We start from the raw sequence: 20,571 nt of genomic DNA, 5'->3' as shown, positions 1-20,571 counted from the left end.
TGATAATTAATATTTTAAACGACAAAATAAATTAGTTTTGTTATCATAATGATGTAGTATAATAACAAAAAGCTTTTGTATTTTAAAATGTACATTATATTATTGAATATAATATTCATAAAGTCGATTGGAAATTACTATAATTATAGTAATAGTACATATACCTCCTTTTTCTTTACAATAGTTAATTGAGGCTGAGCCTCACTTGCCTCCCCTGACGGGCCGCCACTGATGTACATTAAGTTATGAAACTATTACATGATAATATGTAAGGCTTTAATAAATAATAAATTATAATATGATCACCACAACTTGTACATCTCACTGCCTAATGAAATGATTATATATATGTGAAGTCTCGGAGTTTATATATTTTGCACACAGTGAGCTACTTAATTATAAATGTTCTCATTCAATGACATTTTCTAAATATTTAGGCTAAATTTAAGAAGAATTAAATTAAAGTGTTATGAGCGTTTGTAGTTGATTTTTTTCGACGTTAAATATTATCCTCGTTTAACATGGAAGAACTTTTTTGTTTTGTTATAATTCAAAATCAATTGGCTCCAATTCCTATTAAATTAAATATTTTGTATGATATTAAAATATTAAAATAGCGTTTAATTAGACTATAACTTGGGAGGGTGAGTAAAGGTGCAAAAACCCACCCCAAAATGTCCAAAACAGAACAAGTTTTGTATTACGAACACAAAATGGTAAGTGACCAGTATCCATATTCAAAAATTGTTAAGTCCTCGAAATTTTTTACTATCTTTGAATACTTAGTTAAGAAATTTACCTATTTTTAGGTACTTACTTTATTTATAAAAGAGTTTAAAATGCATGTAAATAATCTAAATTTTTTTTTTTACAATTCTATATACATTTATGTTAGATCAACAACAAACATTCACGTAATCAAGCTTGGTCAAGTTTTTGAGACTCAATTAAGTTAAAAATTATTTGAAAACTTATAATTAACTTTCTAACTTAAGTTAAGTTATTTATTTATTTATTTATTTTATTATGTAATAAGCTAGTTATATGGTTTAAAACAATAAAAAATAAATGTTTATGCAATATATATATATCATCAATAATAATTTTATTAAATTTATTATTTAATTATTTATAAATAAACGAAATTGGATTTGATTAAAAGTAACTCGTTATTTATTCAGTAAGTCGTCAAAATCAGTTAAGTTGCAAATTAGGTTAATGAAAATTAAAGTTTTAAAAATTTAAAATTAGACTTCCTAACGAACCTTTTTTTAATTCATTCGGCATTAGTCAATGGATTCAGAATACATATTATAAGAGTTCGAAATAATATGATTTTTTATGATTTCAACACGTACAATTAAGATAAATTAATAAGAGTATTGCAGAATACCTTTTATTACAGTACAGAATAAAACATTATAATGTTATAAATGTATATTTAAATTTAAATCTGTTAATTATGATCTAGTTTAGGACACGTTTTAAAAGGTCTTGCCGTCCATCCATCAATAATTTGGTTTGATACCAGAAATTTCCCACATTCGCAACAGCCCAAGTAATCATCTGTATCAAGCTGTTCAAGGACAATTCCAACATAGTATTGTTTTGCGTAAGCTCCCTAAAAAAAAACAACAAAAGAATAATACAACTTAATGTATAACAATAATTAATCACTATGCTCATGCAATGTAGAGAGGTAGATAAAACGCTGAGCCTAATTCGTATTCTAAGAAAATGATATTTTTATATTAAAATGTTTGACAATACTGTTAAACTATTAATCAATGCAGTAGATAAGTGGTAGCTCCCGGCACAACACAGTCTATATTCTATTTAGAATGAGTTCGTAACTCGGTACGGTAAAATTAAATATAAATCACTTACATAGCTCTAGACCGCATTAATAAATTGTTGTTATCAAACTATATAATATTTATTATTTATTAATATCATTATTTTCATTTCAATAAACCATCATACTGGTAGAAAGTATAGAAAAACAAAATCCTACTTAGTACTTCAGTAGTTAATACTATAAATTAACGTTTGTTGAATCAGCAGGAAAGACAAATAGGTATCGGCGTACTATAACATACAATCATAACAAACCAAAATCCTCAATGCTATACATTTATATAAGGTATGTACGTCCGTGGTCCGTGAAATAAGTTCGTTGACAATATTAAGTATAAACTGGAATAATTTAAATAAATGCATTTTTCTTTAATATCTTTTAAATCACACATCCAAACATAAACGCTTCCATTCGTCGTAATTTTGCTCTAATGTATGCGAATTTTCACTCTGGAAGAAGTCAGATGCATCCTTCTTGAGTCCTTGCCACAGTCCTCCCATCACATCGGGGGTCTTCTCAACGGTCTTTTCCCTTTTGGATTCACTTGTAGAACTGTCTTTATCGTGGCATCATACTTCTTCCACATATGACCTGTCGCAATCTTTTCCTTTTTATTTCATCAGGTATATTCGGCCTGTCGTACTGGTCACATAGCTCAACATTATGTCATTTACACCATTCCTCCGATCGCTGGTCGCGACATGGTCCATATATCCTTCTTAGTATTTTCCTTTCAAAAATTCTCAATCTTGATCACTCAATCATTACTTTTTCTTTTGGTCAGACATTGGGCTTCGTACAATCGTATTAGTATGATAAATAGCTGAACTTTTGATTTCTTTGAGTGTCCTTGATTTAAATAAGTTGCCCAAGGCAATGTAACACTTGTTGATCATTTCTATTTTTTTTTGGTATCTCATACTCTATATTGTTTGATTTAATGACCATTGTTGGAGGTACTTGATTTCTGATACTTTTTTGATCCTACCTTTAAGGATTCGTCTGTTTGTCTTCCATCTCGTTGTCTTCTGAAGTCCATATATTCGGTTTTCTATTATTAAGTCTTACTTATAGACTTTTCATTGTATCTATGTTGTTTTCGAGAAGCATTATACCCCTTCCTTTTGGTGATATTTTCATTAATCTACTTATTTTTTTAGAGCCAGAAAGAAAACAATTGGTGACCATGTATCACTTTGCAGAGGCCTGTATTTACCTTAACCCCTCTCAACAGTACGTTACCACTTACCAACCTTAATTTTTACCATAGTATTTTTTTAAAATAGCCTTAATTAGTCCTATCAGTTTCTGTGGTAGGTGGAAATGTTCTAAAATTTTGTAAATACTTTCTCTATTCATACTATCATACGCCTTTTGAAATCTACATAGAGTGAATGAAGTCATTGATTGAATTCCCAGGTTTTCTGGAATAATCATAATAACTGTTCAAAATGTTCTGTCCGTCTTTCGTTATTCCTATCTTTGTTATTATCAACTCTCCATGCTTATTTCTTACAATTTTTTTTATGTCCTTTATATCCTTTCCTCATTCAATTTTTTTTTTTTTTTTAATTGTCTACTTCTGTTTGCTCTGTGATCTGATTCTGTACCTTATATCATTTTGTTTGCTTATTTTTTCCCCTCTACAGATGTCGTGGGCTTCTCTTCTTCTTGCAGTGTATCTTATTCCATTGGTTTCGACGTTTCGTTTATTGTATCCACTATCCATTTAAATCTCTCTTTGTTTCTTCTTTTTAATGCTTCTTCGCACTCTGTATTAAACCATGGTTTCCTTTTAGATCTCTTTTGCTTTCCGATTACATCCTCTGATGTCTTCACAATAATGTTTTTTATATTTTCCCCCCGAGCTTCAATAGCTTAGGTCTTACTTATATCTATTAGCTGTGTTAGTCTTTCCATTTTTATTTGAAAAAATCTACATATCTCTTCATTCTTGAGTTTTGTTATTTTATATGTGATACACCCAGGTATCAGACTGCTGTCTCGCCTTCAATTTGATGCTGAGCTTCCCAACAACCAGGTAGTCGTTCGAGTCACAGACTGCCCGTTTGTATACTCTTACATCGTTAGTATTATTTGCAAATCCTTTACTTAATAGGATATGGTCAATTTGATTGACATATTGTCCATCTGGTAATCTTTTTGTACCCTTAGTAGTAGTACTAGTAGGGAAACATTGAGTTCATTCTCCTGAAACCTTTGCCAGTTTCTAGATCAATCAGCTTTATACCATTATTCTTTGTTATTTCGTATAAGCTATGTAACCTTATTGTAGGTTTAAAGAACTGTTATTTCCATATCTTCGATTTCATATCAGCAGCATGATTCGTATTTTGTATTATTCATTCTCGAGAAGATACTTTCTAACTCTATAAAAAACTCTTCTTTTTTTCTCCTACGACTTCTCTGTTGTAGCATGTATTTTTAGAAGAACTTTGTCAACAACTTGGCTTTTACTATAAGCATAGAAATTCTATGGCTAATTACTTTGAAATCTTTTATCGTATGCACTAGGCTTTTGTGTAATGCGAAACTTACCAATAATTATCGTATCTCATAGCACAATAAATGCAGAATAGTAAAATAATTTTTGTTTATGGTACCTTCGTCATTCCATCTGACTTCCTGTAACGCTACTATCCTGATTTTATGTTTCTTAACTTCCTTAACTACACTTAAAGCTGCTCCGGGTTGGAACATTGTCCTTACATACGATGTTTCAAAAAGTAAATCCTGCTTCCTGCTTCCGTTTGTTTTTCATTTCATCTATATGCCCGAGGATTATTGTTGTTTGGTTTCAGTAGAAGATAATTTTTTTTGCAAGGTAGGGTCGTTGGCCCTACGATTGACCCCAGGACGGGATGTCTAGACCGACACTGGCAAACTGATATGTCCTCCCCCTATTTGGTAGTAGCAAAACTGGTAAATATTAGTATACACGATTTTCCTCGACCCGAATTTATATCTTGTTTTTATAAGGTTATCTTTTTTTCAAAAATGTCCATTTTATCCTATCGCATCATGTTTATCACTATACTTTTTCAATTTTGTTTCTCCTATCATATGTTCTCTATCTGTATGTATAGCCGTATTTCTTTACAATTACTAAATGGTTCCGCCAAATGATTATTCAACGGGTACCTCGTAGAACACAATAATATTTAAATATATTTACTTGATCATATGAAAGTTTTGAAGGGTTAGTACACCATTGAGATGAAGTAGCTGGATCGGTACTGTTACAATACTGTAATCAAAACGAGATAATATTTTTAGAGTAGAACCACAAGTTTAAAATCTTAAAAACCAAGGAAAAAACTGTAACCCGTAGCGTTTAAATTACAATGTTAATTGTTTTTACGTATAATATAGCTGTATAGCAGCGGTTTCCCAAATGAGAGGCTGGCCACCCTAGGGAGATGTGACCTTTTGGTAGTGGAATCGCGAGCAGAGTGGTAAATATTGATATTTTTTAGTCAACAATAATTTTGATGAAACGCCTTAACTATTCTAAAATAATATTTCACTGGAGGTGAAGTGGCCGAGTCGACCAAAGCGTCGGTTGCGACGCACTCTGTCGCGTATTCAAATCTCGGTTACGGCGGCATCGCTCTTCAGGCAGTCATGGTGCCTGGAGGGAGAGGCAGCCACCGTCCACCCGGGCATGGCTGAAACCTACGGGTGAAAATATTATAATTTTGGAATGGGCGCATGTAAACTCAGCCACAAGTACCTTTTTTTATTGTAAACTCCGTCAGAAAAAAAAACAGGTAAAATTGGGTTCATGTAACTCTACCAGTGAAGAAAATCAAATAGTAGTATAAAATTAATATGATATATTATAAAAAAAAAATTATAATATAATATAATATCATATCATATCAATATTTAATCATGGTATAAAAAATCATAATAGTTTCAATCCAAACACTAGAAAGACAAGAAATAAGTAGTTGTGTAAAGAGGAAAGTATTTACCCGGTTTATCACGAATATTTTCCACCGCTTTCCACTTTACACAACTACTTTTTTCTTGTTTTTCTAGTGTTTGGATTGAAATTGGAAGGCATGAAGTAATGTGAGTATCATTTGCAAAAATGTGTTAAAGTAATATTATGCTGCTCAGCTCCAACAGTTTTTATAAATGCATTACAATTTTTGTTATTGCATCTCCATTTTATTTCACCAGACGCGTATTTTATATTTTTATTATACTTATAATTTTTAAATACAACCAATAAATTGCCTCGTTGGCCAGTAATTAATTTTATATTATTACTTTCTTGCGACATATTTCGTTCGGACGTATACAAATATCAGAAGTATCGGAAATATCGGAAATGTACACGGAGATACGCAGACTACGAATGATTATGTTTATCAAAGTATATGTCTTTACGTATACCTTACCTACTGCCGATATCATCATTGGAAATCCTGATTTCAGATAATATGAAGATAAAATTATTAATAATTTGAATCGATCTAACCTTGACAATATTTTATCAATTTGACATATATCATCACAATAGATGTAAACGTATTTAATGTGAGAAGGCACTTGGCAATGTGAGCACTGTCGCACTGACCAGGTAAAAAAAAAACTGGTGGAGTTTACCATAGACCTATTATTACCTTTTTATCTTGACCGATATTCTGGCGGAGTTTACAATCGCCTTTTGGAATATGTCAAAATTAATAATATTGCATACGTTATGACTATTTTAATATATCATTGTCATGAAGAGATATAACATTTTTAAAATACATAAATGTCAAATTTTGAAAGATAAATAAATAAATTGTTGTAGTAGGTACATTGAATGTCAAATTTTTAAAGAATTCAAATATTTATAAGTCTTGATAACATCGTGAAGTGGCACTAGAGGGCTTATTATCTATTTGTTCTTCATTCAAAAGGAAAAATAAATTTTTATCAAAGAGTGAAAGTAAAATTGTTATTATTTTAATTTGTATTTATCAATTACATTTCTCCTTAATATTTGTCATTATTCCTGACATTGGACACATAAGTAGTTTTATTATATTATGCTCCGATTAAATTAACTTTACTATCCACCATTAAGTAAATATCTATTATAATATCATCAATCATACTATAGAATACGTTGAATCACTCCTAGAACCTTCCGGAACAATGGTGATTGGAATTATTGGATACACTTGTATCATAGCATATATTTTTGATTTATCCATAGATGAATTAGTTACACCACTATTAACTTTTTCCTGAAAAAAAGTCATTATGATTTTTTCATTTTAAATGTATATTTTCTGTTTCTGTTTTTAAGAATAGATGCGTACAATAGTTATCATATCAGAAAAATTAGATGTTATTGGACTGAGACCATATTTTACTGTATCTTTGTCACATATATTTAATGTTGACCAATTAATGACATAGAGGTCCAACACTTCATTTGTTTTTGAAAAATCAAATACTTTAGAAACACAATCAGAATATAAAGACTTAATATAAAAATTATATAAGTTTACAATAATGATATATTTTATTTATGTGGATTAATTGAAAATATAAAGAATAATTGAAATATAAGGAAATAATTTACATAAGTGTCTGGGAAAACAATAATTTATTGTCCTTGTAGATATATAAATGTATTTTACTTACGTAAATTATTCGGAAAATTTTCATAGTATATACCAGATATTATTAAACCAACTATTAAATTATCTGCTTTATCTTTAATTGCAGATACCAAGTTACTTAATTTTACTGCAAAATCTACTATATGAACCTTAAATAAATAAATACAATATTTTAATTTACAGATTGATTTTTAAAATTAGTATTTTTTGAGGTTGGATTGATTTTATCCGTTTAACAATGCTTTAAAATGGTATAATTATGATGTACCGACTCTATTTCTGAAATGTAGGTGCCTTATGGTCATTTATTAGAGAACTATAAATAATGGGAAAAACTGAACTCGAGAATCAATCTTACTTAACTAAGTTTGCACAACACCTCGTCACGTTCCGAAAGCAGTATCACTTTTTTATTAATACTGATAAAGGTAAGTTGGAAATAAATATTTTCCGAGTATATTACATTCATAACAATTATTATTGTAAAATTAAAGAAAATGTATAAAATATATTCATTACGATAACCAACGCAATCCCACACGACAAATATGTACAGCAGACGGAACCAATGGCCCAAATTTTATTGTTGATGTTGTTGCCGATAATATTGAAAAGTATGGGGAGTTTTTTACTTGTCTACCCCTTCTCCAAAATTACTGACTAGATCTAATTTCTTTCAAAGTACCTAAGCGGGTACCTACAAAAAAACAAATCATTCTAATATTCCTACTTCAAAACTATGATTGAATAAAAAATGACCATGTCCAATTGTACTTACATCATATATGTATTCACAATAAATAAGAATACCATTCACTTTTGATGCATTTAAAAAATTGATTAAAGGATCAAAAAAGACTTTCTGAAATACACCTGCACCCGGGGGATCAATTATTGTAGGCCAATCATCTTCATACACGAACCCAATGCGTGTAAAAACAGTTTTCTTAGCTTCTACTAAGCTTGTTATAATACCTTTAATAATTATATTTTTAATATAATAACATACGTTTAAATTGTATTTTTTTTGTGAGGTAACTAATACGCTTGTCTATTTGTCATCAACTTTATTAGTTAACACACTATTGACATTTATAAAAATTGACGTTTGATACAACATGTGGTTTGAACATTTTCTTTAGACTTTTTGATTTTATAATAACTATCCTTAATTTTTTCTTTGTCATGATTAAGACTTAAATTATCACGAAATAATACAAGGTGTTCACTATAGCATTTATTGTGCACAAGTTGTATTTTAATATTCTATATTTATTTACATTCCTTTATTTTAGAACGTTATCCTGTTTCCTCTGAATGTTCCTTAAACAAAACGAATCACCTCAAATGTATAATAAATGTGACTTTGTATATTCCGTATGGCAAACACCAAACATACGAAAGCAGTTACATGTTTGTGTATTTAAGTTGTTTATAATTACCTTTATCTGAGTCTAATATTTGGTTATTGATACTATCATCACGGTCAAAAACAAATTGAGGTACTATAATTATATCACAACGTTCTGGCAGTTGAGTTATATTGAATATATAAGTACTTTTTAATATTCCTCCATCTATACTGCAAATGACCTGATTTTTGACGCCCGAGTCATCTTAGAAATATATTTAGTGGATACAATAAATAATAAAATGAAAATATTATTGTTTTTAATATTTTCAAAAAGTGATTAAGTAGGTAACATTTCTAGTGTACTGAGTAGGCGGCGAGTGTTCTTCATAATTGCGTATGCCACTGTTTTATGTGCTCAATTTGAATTCAATGATACACAGGGTGTTTCTGAAGTGTGTGAGGTAATTAGTATATGCATACTCACTGTGATGCCACAATGAAGATTTTTTTGGAATTTTTTTTCTAACTTCAAAATCTGGGTTTTTTAACACTCTAGTCGTATTTTTTGCAAAATTCTCATACGAATCGAGATATCACATCATTTTTGCGCTTGTCGCGCGTTTTTCGCGCTCGAATCGCCAACTAAAAAAAAAGTCGTGCGACACATCGATTTGTATGAAAATAGAAATGTTTATCTTATCGAGTCAAAGTAATTATGTTAGGTACTATGATATCCAAAAACTGGAATTTCAGTATAAACACACAAATAGGTAGTTTTTTTATCTCTAACTATTATAACTTTATAAAGTTAAAAGTTATTTAATAAAGGTATGCACAAATGTATGCTAGTAAAATTTGATTGTTTAAAACTCTGTTATCCCTAATTTTGTTATTATTTCATATTTTTTATTAGTCGATAATGTAAAACAATGTGTTAATTAATCGTGTATTATCAATGACAACAAATAATTATCACCACTGATTATCTTGCAGTATTCTCATACAAATCGATGTGTCGCACTACTTTTTTTTTAGTTGGCGATTCGAGCGCGTAAACCCGCGACAAGCGCAAAAATGATGTGATATCTCGATTCGTATGAGAATTTTGCAAAAAATACGACTAGAGTGTTTATTTTTACATTCAAGATAATATTCTCAAAATAAATTTTAAAAACCCAGATTTTGAAGTTAGAAAAAAAATTCCAAAAAAATCTTCATTGTGGCATCACAGTGAGTATGCGTATGCTAATTACCTCACACACTTCAGAAACACCCTGTATAATTACATTTAAAAAAAAAATTTACAGCAGAGACATTATGTCAGTCTATGTTATTGAGCATATTTAATTATTAATTGTATTTTTTTTATAGAACCTATTATATATCATTCTTTTAAAGAATAAGCTTTTTATATCATTCTAAATATTTTTTAAATGTTATTGCGAACATAGTAAAGTTTTATATCATATTATTTATAAACGCGTCTAGTAACTACACTAATAAAATTATATATAATTTATTTTTAATACAAATCATTGAATTACCTTGTGCTGTAAATTGAGGATAAAGAAATACACTAAAAATAATCACTAGTAGGTACGTCTTTCATTTTAATTTTATATGAAATGTCTGAGATATTGTTTCTACTTAAAGTGATAACGTATTATTTTCGCGAAATAATATTTTGTCGTAATAATAATTTTAAATTAAGTATTTTACTTTTATTCATTATTTATTATTTGTGATTTATTAATAGTCTAAAAAATATTGTTATAAATATTAAAACAAATAAAAGATCATCTGCCATGTACATTTATTGAAGAAAAAAATTGAACATTACTGTTTAAAATTACAGGTGATTAAATAATGCATAACTCATAATTATTTTATTATTATATAATCATTTATGATTTAGACAAAACGTTTTAATATTTTTTTAATGTACATCAGTGATGGCATGTGAACCGTAGGGGGGGTGAGGCAGAATCTGCTTGACAGATATATGTACGTTCAAAATGCAATTTATATAATATGAAACTTCAGACTTGAATAAATTATTATTTATAGCCTGATCATCAATATTGTTGTTAGAATGTCCAATTATTTCGTTATATGAGACTTGTTTTCAAAGTTGTCAATAATATCATAAATATTTACTGTATGTTCTATGTTTTCTTTTTTTTTGTCTATCATCGCTTTTAAACGTTTAATAGAAGTACAAATCCTTTAATATTTATCCGCAGTATATTTAGTGATATGTTAGAATGAATCTAGTTTATACTTTGGGGTTTTAAGTTACTTGATTATAAATTTTATACTCGATGACATTTTCTATAGGCTAAATTTAATCCACTTTTAACACTCTAAAAATTTTTAACGGTATTAAATTAAATTTCTTGTTATACACTTCATTTCTTTAAGTAATAGTGACTTCTAAATATCTACTTCATTTATATCTTAATAGTGTTTCCCGGTAGCTTAGGCTTACCGATAATCCCTAATGTCCTATTAGGAACTACCGTTAGGAAGATCGAATCTAACGTTCAAACATAATAATTAATTAAAAGAGAATTTTTTTTCTTGGATATATTAACTTTGTGCACTTTTTGTGATGTCAATGCGAGATAACTGGGTAGGCCTGATGCATCTCAACTTGATAGAATATATTATTTACAATATTACGATTGATGATTATATAGATGTTTTACGATATTGCATGCAGTAATTTACAATGTCTGGACTTTTAGAGTCCTATTAGAGTCTCTGAGACATCTATTGGCTTTAAACTTATATGTCTCAGTGCCTGATGATAAGTCTATGTGAAGTTTAGGAGATTCATTTTTGCACATAGGGAGTTATTTAATTATTAATATTCATACCAATGAAATCTTCTAAATATTTAGGCTTAATTTTAGCTACTTGTAACATTCAATAAAAGTTTAGAGGAATTAAATTAAATTTTGATGAGCGTTTGAAGTTAATTTTTTTTGACATAAGATATTATCCTCATTTAACGTGGACCAATTTTTTTTGTTTTGCTATTATTCAAAAACAAAGAATGAAGATACTTGACATTTTAAACAAATATTAATTTTGACATTAAATTTTCAAAATATTTTGGCTCAGTTTGAGCTAAGTACAAGCATTTTAAGTTTAATTTAAAAAAAAAATCGTCAAAATCTCATAAAATGATTTCTGTAGATTATTTAAAACAAGATTTTTCATAAGTAATTTATAAAGTTAGGTTATTTCATAGGTAGGTTGTACAAATTGTAATCGTAATATTGAAATCTAAAATATATGTATATAGAATATCCACAATTTTTTTTTATAAGATATTTTAAGTTTAATGAAATTAGATATTTAAACAAAGAATAACAATAATTTTATAAAAAGTGAAGTATGATACAACGAGCACTTTTTTATGAGAGTCTTTTTGACAAAATTGAGTTTACAAAGATATAAAAAATGCAATGAACACACATTATGGCTGCCACTCGAATAATTCTCTAGAAAATATCCTAAGAGCATTAAATACACGTTCCTCTTTCACCGCCTATCTAACCAGAAAATCCAGTTTCTCTTGATACAATTATAATTAAATTTCAGAATAGTATAAAAGTCCCATATAGACTCTAGATGTAGTTTCTTGTCATTATCAACTAGTGATAACTCACTTTGACAAACCTCCAGGAAGTTTATCGTTCTCGATATTCTGTGTCTTTCATTTAAAAACGTATAGAACATTAATATAAGAATATAGATATCATATTATAATAATACTATTGGATTCTTCTGAAGCTTTCTCTCGAATATGCGAAATTTTTGTTGCAAAATTAATTCCAAAACAATTTTCAGTTATCCACAATCGGCTCAAACGATAGTTAGAGTTAATTTTAGAGCTTGTATTTTTGCGGGCTTGTCATCTAAAGCTCCAATGAATTTTCTAAACTGCCACCTTGCACAGAAAACAGTAGAGTTCTATTTTTTCTATTTTGTTCTAACATAATATTCAATAAAAGATCATCTACAATATTACTGTGCAGGTATCATGGAGAATAGCAGCATCTGTTGATCTTAGTGATCTGTAGTTAAAGGAAATAGTCTTGAAACTATTTCCAGGAGCAAGAAACCTGAGAAATATATTTTTTTCTCAAATAATCTTAAATCTTAAAATAAAATAACTATCCATTAGATAATGTAACAACTCGAATAATTCCCTCCTAATGGTTCATTACTTCCATGCATTGTGTACCGACATTTTTTTCTTTCTTGCATGTTGACTTCTCCAGTTCTCGTTTTCTTTTTGTAACGCAATCTCTAAAATTGAAAATTCACTGTCTTTGAAACTTTTAAACATAGTTCTCGCGTCTTACTTGGCTAAAATGCTGAAACATCCTAAAACAGCTGACTCTAGCAGGAAAACGGCAAGGGTGGCTCGTAAGAGCTTCGGTCAAGGACTGATATGTTTGCATTCGTATAACGAATAGTGCCTCAATAATCAACACTCGGCCGACACGTGCATCGGGTACGGTGCAGTTATGCGTGCCCTGGCCTTAAATCTTTCTCGGCTGGTAGGGCTAGTAAGAGTAGGGGATTAGAGGTAAATATACGCACGTACGACTCAGAGGGTGAGGGCGTAGGGCGAGGAGGGACGAGTGACCGATGGACGAGGGATTAGATATGAGGGAATAGGCATCAGTGAATATTGATAAGGGATTAGTGAATAGGCATCAGAACCCAATTTTTATAATAGGTAACGGAAATGTGGCAAATGTGGTGATTATAACATTAGAAAATGGTCCCTTCGAGAACCATCAATCAGGACACAGTATTTCAGAAAACCACACTGTTGGGGATTTGTAAACAATTTTTAGCTCACCCTCTCAACCCACATATTATTAAAGTATGCCATGGATAGAGGAGGTCAGAACGGAGACGACAACACCATCCTCATCTCCGCAAATATAAGAAAGACTCCACGGTAACAAAATCCGTACTGACAGTAAGCACTAGCACGCGCGGTGGCACACCCGTGGGTTACGAGTCGATATGAATCATAGTATATATACCGGGCACTTATATAATTCTACAGTCAGTGTTCCTTCAATCTTCAACCAGTAACCATCACCTGAGATCCACGACCATTGAATCCAGCAGTCGATCCAGACAAACGTTCGAAATTACTTGGCGGAAGCAATACCGGCATCATTCCCGAAACTAAATCTACTGGGCAAAACCATCAGGGTCGGAAGAGTGAGCATTCGTAATCCATGTGGTCAAACGGTTCTAGCTCTCCCTCGCCTGGGATAGAATTTTACCACCCAAGCTGCCAACGACAGCTACAGCAGCGCCAACCGCGACAATAACTGTAACACCGACGGAAGAGACGATCGCCAGAGAATCATTATAATAGCGTTGTAGATGAAATAAAACTATTTTTTATGATTTAAACACGTATATTTATGATAAATTAGTAAGAATATTGATAAGTACCTTTTATCACAAAATAAAATAAAATATTATCATTTATTTAAAAATATATTTTTTCATTAAAACCGATTAATTATGATCTAGTTTCGCACACGTTTCAAAAAGGCATGACATCCATCCATCAATAATTAGGTTTGTTACTGGAAATTTCTCACATTCGCAAAAGCCATCGTAATCATCTGTATCAAGCTATTCTAGGACAATTCCAGCATAGGCTTTTCTTGCGTACGCTCCCTAAAAGAAACAACAATAGAATAATAATTTCTTTACAATTACGAAATGATAACCTATGACTATTCAACTTTCACTTCGTGAGCACAATACGATTTAAATATATTTACTTGATCATATAAAAGTTTTGAAGGGTTAGTACATCATTGAGATGAATTAGCTGGATCAGTACTGCTGCAATACTGTAATTAAAACGAGATGGTAGTACGAGTATATTATGTTTATTTTCTACTTTCTACATTAATAAATACATACAATGATTTAATAAAAATAATGACCATATACAAGTGTAGAAAATAAAAACGCAATTTAAACTTATTACGAAGTAGAAAATAATTATCTTCTTTAGTTATTAATCATAAATAACATTAAGATATTAATTACCAAAATCCCTAACCACCGAAGTACAAATTATACCAATATTTTGACAAGAAACTAATCGCCAAAGGAAAGATGTCGCAACAAAATCGCATGTGATGAAATCGTCAACAACAAGATATTGAAAAAATTACCCTATTTAAATATATTATGAAATATAAAATAATATTAAGTAACTAAAATTTCTATTTACCTACATATAAACAATTTAGTATTATATCGTGATATTAAGAACGACACATAAAGTATGCCCGTATTTGGATAGAAAAAAAACCACCAAAGAAGTGAAGACGCAATAAAATTATTAAATGATGATTAAACCATCAATAACAGATCAATTAAAATTTACCATTAAGTAGTCAACATCAAAAGGCGACCGGCACACGCGATGCCGCTCTGTGGAAGTCTGTGATGGGACGGAACTTTTTATATAACGGTAACGTGCAATTGCAATGGCTAACCTGTCGGTCTTCAGCCTCCATTGTACAATGTATTTTACGGGCCAGCGTGTCATACACAGCAGTGTATCTCTACAAATGCAGTGCATCCCAAAGCTCTCAGTGCATTTCAACAAGACCAGTACTCAAAGTTCACAAAGCACAACCTCGCGATGACTTTATTTTCCGTTCTAGAATATTCGTTCATTTCTTACTGAAAGTTCTTTTTATATTGCGTTTATTCAATACACTTGGTATGGCCTTATTGTTTTAAAGTCATATTTGTGATTACGTTCAAACAAAACTTCATGTTATTATTATCATGAAGTTGTTCAAATTAAAATAATTCCTAGTTAAGTGACTTTGATATAAAAGCATTGCTAATTTAATCACATTAATTCAAATTGTATATTTCTGTGAATAGACTTATGACGATGATTGAGAACTACAAATGGACAGTTGATTATGTACAAGTTAAAGGTAAATAATAGAAACAATTATGCACTCCTAAATTGGCGCGTTATTGTTTAAGTTGTATAATTTTGTAATATGCCAAAACTAAAAACATTGAAATACGTTGAGATTATTTTAACATGTCATTATCTTAAAGAATTATGACATTTTTAAAATACATAAAAATCAAATTTTGAAAGATAAATACATAAATTGTTGTAATAGGTATATTGAATGTCATATTTTTAAAGTATTCAAATCTAAATAGGTCCTGATAGTTTAATTGAGTGGCACTAGAGAACTTACTATCTAATTTTTCTTCATTTAAAGAGTAAAAATGTACATTTATCAAAAAGTGAATGTGAAATTGTTATTTATTTAATTTGTACGTTTTAATAACATTTCTCCATAATATTTGTCATTATCCCTAACAAGGGAAGAATACGTGGTTTTATTATATTGCGCTCTGATTGAAAAATTTTACTATCCACTCTTAAATAAAGATCCATCACAATATAATTGTTCATACTATAGAATACGTTGTAACACGCCTATAACCTTCGTTAACAAGGTTTATTGGAATTACTGGAAGCATTTGTATCATAGCATATATTTTTGAATTATCCATAGATGAATTAGTTACACCATTAGTAACTTGCTCCTAAAAATAAAAATTACTTAAATATTTTTTTCGTTTTAAATTGGCATACTATGTTACTGTTTTTAAGAAGAGATACGTACGATAGTTAGAATATCCGGAATATCGGATGTTACTGGACTAGTACCAGTGTTTACTGTAGTGTTGTCACATTCATTGACCAATTAATGACATAAAGATCCAACACTTCATTTATCATTGAAAAATCAAAAACTTAAAGCACACAATTGGAATATAAAGAATTAATTTTAAAACTATATAAGTTTACAATAATATTATATTTTACTTATGGGGTTTAATTGAAAATATAAAGGAATAATTGAAATATAAAGAAATAATTTTTCATGAGCGTTGTGGAAAACAATAATTTATTGCCCTTGTAGGTATATAAATATATTTTACTTACTTGAATTACTCGGACAATTTTCATAATATTAACCAGATATGATTAAACCAACTTTTATATTTTTTGCTTCATATTTAATTTTATACACAAAGTTACTTAATTTTAGTGCAAAATCTATTATGGGAACCTAAAATAAATTCATACAATTAATGCAAAATATAATATACAATATTATATGTTATAGGTTGATTTTTTTAAATTAGTATTTTTTTATGTTGCATTGATTTTATCCGCTTAACAATGCTTTAAAATGATATCATTATGATATGCCGACTCTATTTCTGAAATCTACTCATGGTAATTTATTAGAGCACTACGTATAATAGGAAAAATTGAACTTTAGTACCAATCGCTACCTAACTAAGTTTGCACACAACCACGTCATGTTCCTAAAGCATTAAGTATCACTTTTTTGTTAATTCTGCTAAAGGTAAGTAAAAAATACATATTTCTGAGTATATTACATTCTTAAAAATAAGATAAAAAAAGAAGATAAAAAAAAAAAAAATACTATTTAAGTTTTGTTTACAGTTTTTTAAAATTAATGTTATGATCATTTTGAACCATTCTGCAATCAACAACTTTTAAAATACAATTTAATAAAAAAGTGGCTTGGTGAGGTGCGGTCGTACGCTCAATCTACGCCAAAGCTATGACCGTACGTACCGCCCATCGCTGCTAGCACTCGGATGGGTGACCACCCGGGTTTTAGCAATATATCCTCGCTACGCATAAAAATGTGTTCTAATCAACCGTTACCCCCACACAGTACTAGGCTAACCTTAGTAGTTGAAGCCTTAATCCAAATAAAAAAAAATTTAACAAAAAGTATTGGGTAAGCAAAAAGGTTTCGTACGTGTTATGGAAACTTCTTCATCAGGTAAGTGCATCACTAAGTCAATATGCAATGTGTGACGTGTTAAATTTTTATTCAACGACAAATCAATGCATACGACAAGCAATTTTGAGAGAAAGTCTGTTACCCGATATCACTAAGTATATCTTATGATATTATGCTATTTAAGTATATATTACAGGACATAGCATTAATTTTCCGGAAAACATTGCATTTGAAGGTGTTATTGCTTGTTTAAAATATAAACATATACTTTCATGTAGGTACAACATTTTTAAATTATAACAAAATAAATAAAAATTGAATTCCTTGTTTAATTTTTTTAGCGCATCCAAATTTGAACTTTCAATATATTTTGAAAAACGTGTTTGCATAATTTTGTAGATCATATATGGTCACATAGTACGAACTATTTATGAGAAACATTGTTTTAAATTGTTTACTTTTAACTACACAATTTATTGGATATTTAATACATTTTTAACCACAGAACGATTTGTAACGTTTGGCGATCTTGATGAATTTTGTTAAGATTTGAACTTTAAATGATTAGGTATAGAAAAGAAGTGACTATTGACTATATGTTTTTCTAATATTTTTAAACTTCTATAGTAAAAATGTTTATTTCGGCAATTTATTTTTCGTGTTAGAATATAAGACAAAATCTTTTACACATTATTGTAAAATCAATCGACTTATATGCATATGAATGATTTTTCTTAATAAGGATTTCTTGTTGAAATGTTGTCAAAATTCGTAAAACCAAGAAAATTTTGAAATAATTTTTAACTAAAAATGTATAACATATTCAATTATTACTGTTAATGAAATTGAAAATTGAATCCAATATTTCTCACAAGTATTTCATACTGTAATCAAAAATCAAAAATATATATAATATAGTCTTACTTCCATAGCTTATTTGAGTTTATATTTTAAGAAAATAAGATCTTCAAATGAAAAATAACGAATTTAATATATTATTATAATTTAAAGTTTTTACTTGTGATGGTACTTGAACGTATATAGTTTATTTACTATACCTTCAATTATCTTGTATCGTATTTTGTATACAATAATGATATAATGTCGTTGAATTCAAATATAACACATACATTACGATAACCCGTATTATAATATAATCTATTACACGACACCTAATGTACAGTTGAGTGGAATAAATTGAAAAGTTTGAAAAGTATAAAATTTTTTTTTCTTTTCAGTCTCTTTCCAGAAATTACTAACTAAATCTAATTTCCTTCAAAAAACCTAACCTAAAGAAGAAAATCTAACACTTTCATTATTTTAAACAATAAAATACCCACAAAAAACAAAAAAAAAACAAATTGTTGTAATATTTTAAGACTATAAATTAATAAAAAAAGGCAATGTCCCATTGTACTCACATCATAAAAGTCTTTACAATTAATAAGGATACCATTAACTTTAGATGTATTTAAAAAATTGATTAATGGATCAAAACTGTTACTCTGAAATTCTTCTGTATCCGGAGGATCAAATACTGAAGGCCAATTACTGGCATACACGAACCCAATGCGTGTAAAAACAGTTTTGTTTGCTTCAACTAAGTTTCTTATTATACCTTTAATCATTAAAATTGTAATGTAATAACATACATTATTTAATTTATTAAATTGTTTATTTTTTTAGTGAGGTAACTAATACGCTTGTCAATTTGTAATCAATTGTATTACTTACTATTGACATTTATAAAAAATGACATCTGATATAACATTAAGTTTGAAGATTTTCTTTAGTTTATGTTGTTTTTTAAAACTACATTTATTTTTTTTCTTTGTCATTATTAAACCTTATGTTATCACGAAATAAATTACATGGTGTTCACCATAACATTTGTTGTGCACTATCCACTTATTTGTACTGTAATATTTCATATTTATTCACACGCCAATATTTTAGAACGGTATTTTGTTTCCTCTTAATGACTCTTAAATAAAACGAATCACCTCAGATGTATAACAAATGGGACTTTGTATACTTCCATATAGCAAACACCAAAAATAAGAAATCAGTGTGAAATACGCTACCTGTTTGTGTATTTCAGTTTTTAATAATTACTTTTATCAGATTCCTTAATATGGGTATCGACTTGATTCTTACGGTCAAAAGCAAATTGACCTACTGAAATTATATCACAACGTTCTGGCAGTTTGAGTTATATTGAATGTATAAGTACTCATCCATGCTCGTCCAGCTATACTGCAAATCACCTGATTTTTGACTTTCGAGTCATCTTAGAAACATATTTAGTGGGTACAATAAATTATAAAGTGTAAATATTATTATTTTTAATATTTTTAAAAATTGAGTAAATAGGTAACATTTTTACTGTGTAGTAGGTTAGTAGGTGTCGAGTGTATTTCATAATTGAGTATGACACTGTAATTTATGTGTTCAATTTAAATTCAATGATACATAATTGCATGGTTAGGTTAGGTTTAAAAAATAATTTAATGGGGAGACGGTATATGTCAGTCTATATCATTGAGTATATTTAATTTTTAACTGTGTTTTTTTTATGGAAATTAATTAGTTACCATGAGTGGTAGGGATAAGCCTAAAATCGATCTAAATATTTTGAAACTGTCATTGCTTACATTGTAAAGTTTTATATCATATTGTGTGCGAAAGTTTATAGTAGAACACAAATGAAATTGAAAATAATTTTTTTTTAATACAAATCATTGAATTACCTTGTGCTGTAATTGGAGGATAAAGAAATACACTTAAGATAAACACTATTAACCCTTTCAT

The 20,571-nt window shown here is 29.2% G+C and overlaps 1 protein-coding gene and 1 pseudogene across 1 annotated transcript; both read right to left on the bottom strand.

Moving 5' to 3' along the window:
• Positions 1–1,370: 1,370 nt before the first annotated feature.
• LOC111032393 lies at positions 1,371–7,384 on the bottom strand. The gene is made up of 3 exons (XM_022312698.1): positions 6,997–7,384; positions 5,055–5,126; positions 1,371–1,621 (listed from the first exon to the last, which is right to left on the bottom strand). Exons 1-3 carry the CDS (start codon positions 7,141–7,143, stop codon positions 1,457–1,459), a joined length of 384 nt encoding a protein of 127 aa, XP_022168390.1. The 5' UTR covers positions 7,144–7,384; the 3' UTR covers positions 1,371–1,456.
• Positions 7,385–12,289: 4,905 nt separating this feature from the next.
• On the bottom strand, positions 12,290–20,571 carry LOC111032319 (annotated as a pseudogene).

Source organism: Myzus persicae, unplaced genomic scaffold (genome assembly GCF_001856785.1).
Source record: "Myzus persicae strain clone G006 unplaced genomic scaffold, MPER_G0061.0, whole genome shotgun sequence".
Taxonomy (NCBI): domain Eukaryota; kingdom Metazoa; phylum Arthropoda; class Insecta; order Hemiptera; family Aphididae; genus Myzus; species Myzus persicae.
This window is presented reverse-complemented; position numbering and strand designations above follow the sequence as displayed.

What these genes read in the sequence shown, in the direction of transcription:
- LOC111032393 (XM_022312698.1), bottom strand. Translation starts at nt 7,143, where the DNA reads ATGACTTTTTTTCAGGAAAAAGTTAATAGTGGTGTAACTAATTCATCT. An exon ending in GTGATTCAACGTATTCTATA is followed by an intron (nt 5,127 to 6,996) that starts GTATGATTGATG and finishes TTTTGATTACAG; the next exon opens with TATTGTAACAGTACCGATCC. An exon ending in CAAAACTTTCATATGATCAA is followed by an intron (nt 1,622 to 5,054) that starts GTAAATATATTT and finishes GTTTTTTTTTAG; the next exon opens with GGAGCTTACGCAAAACAATA.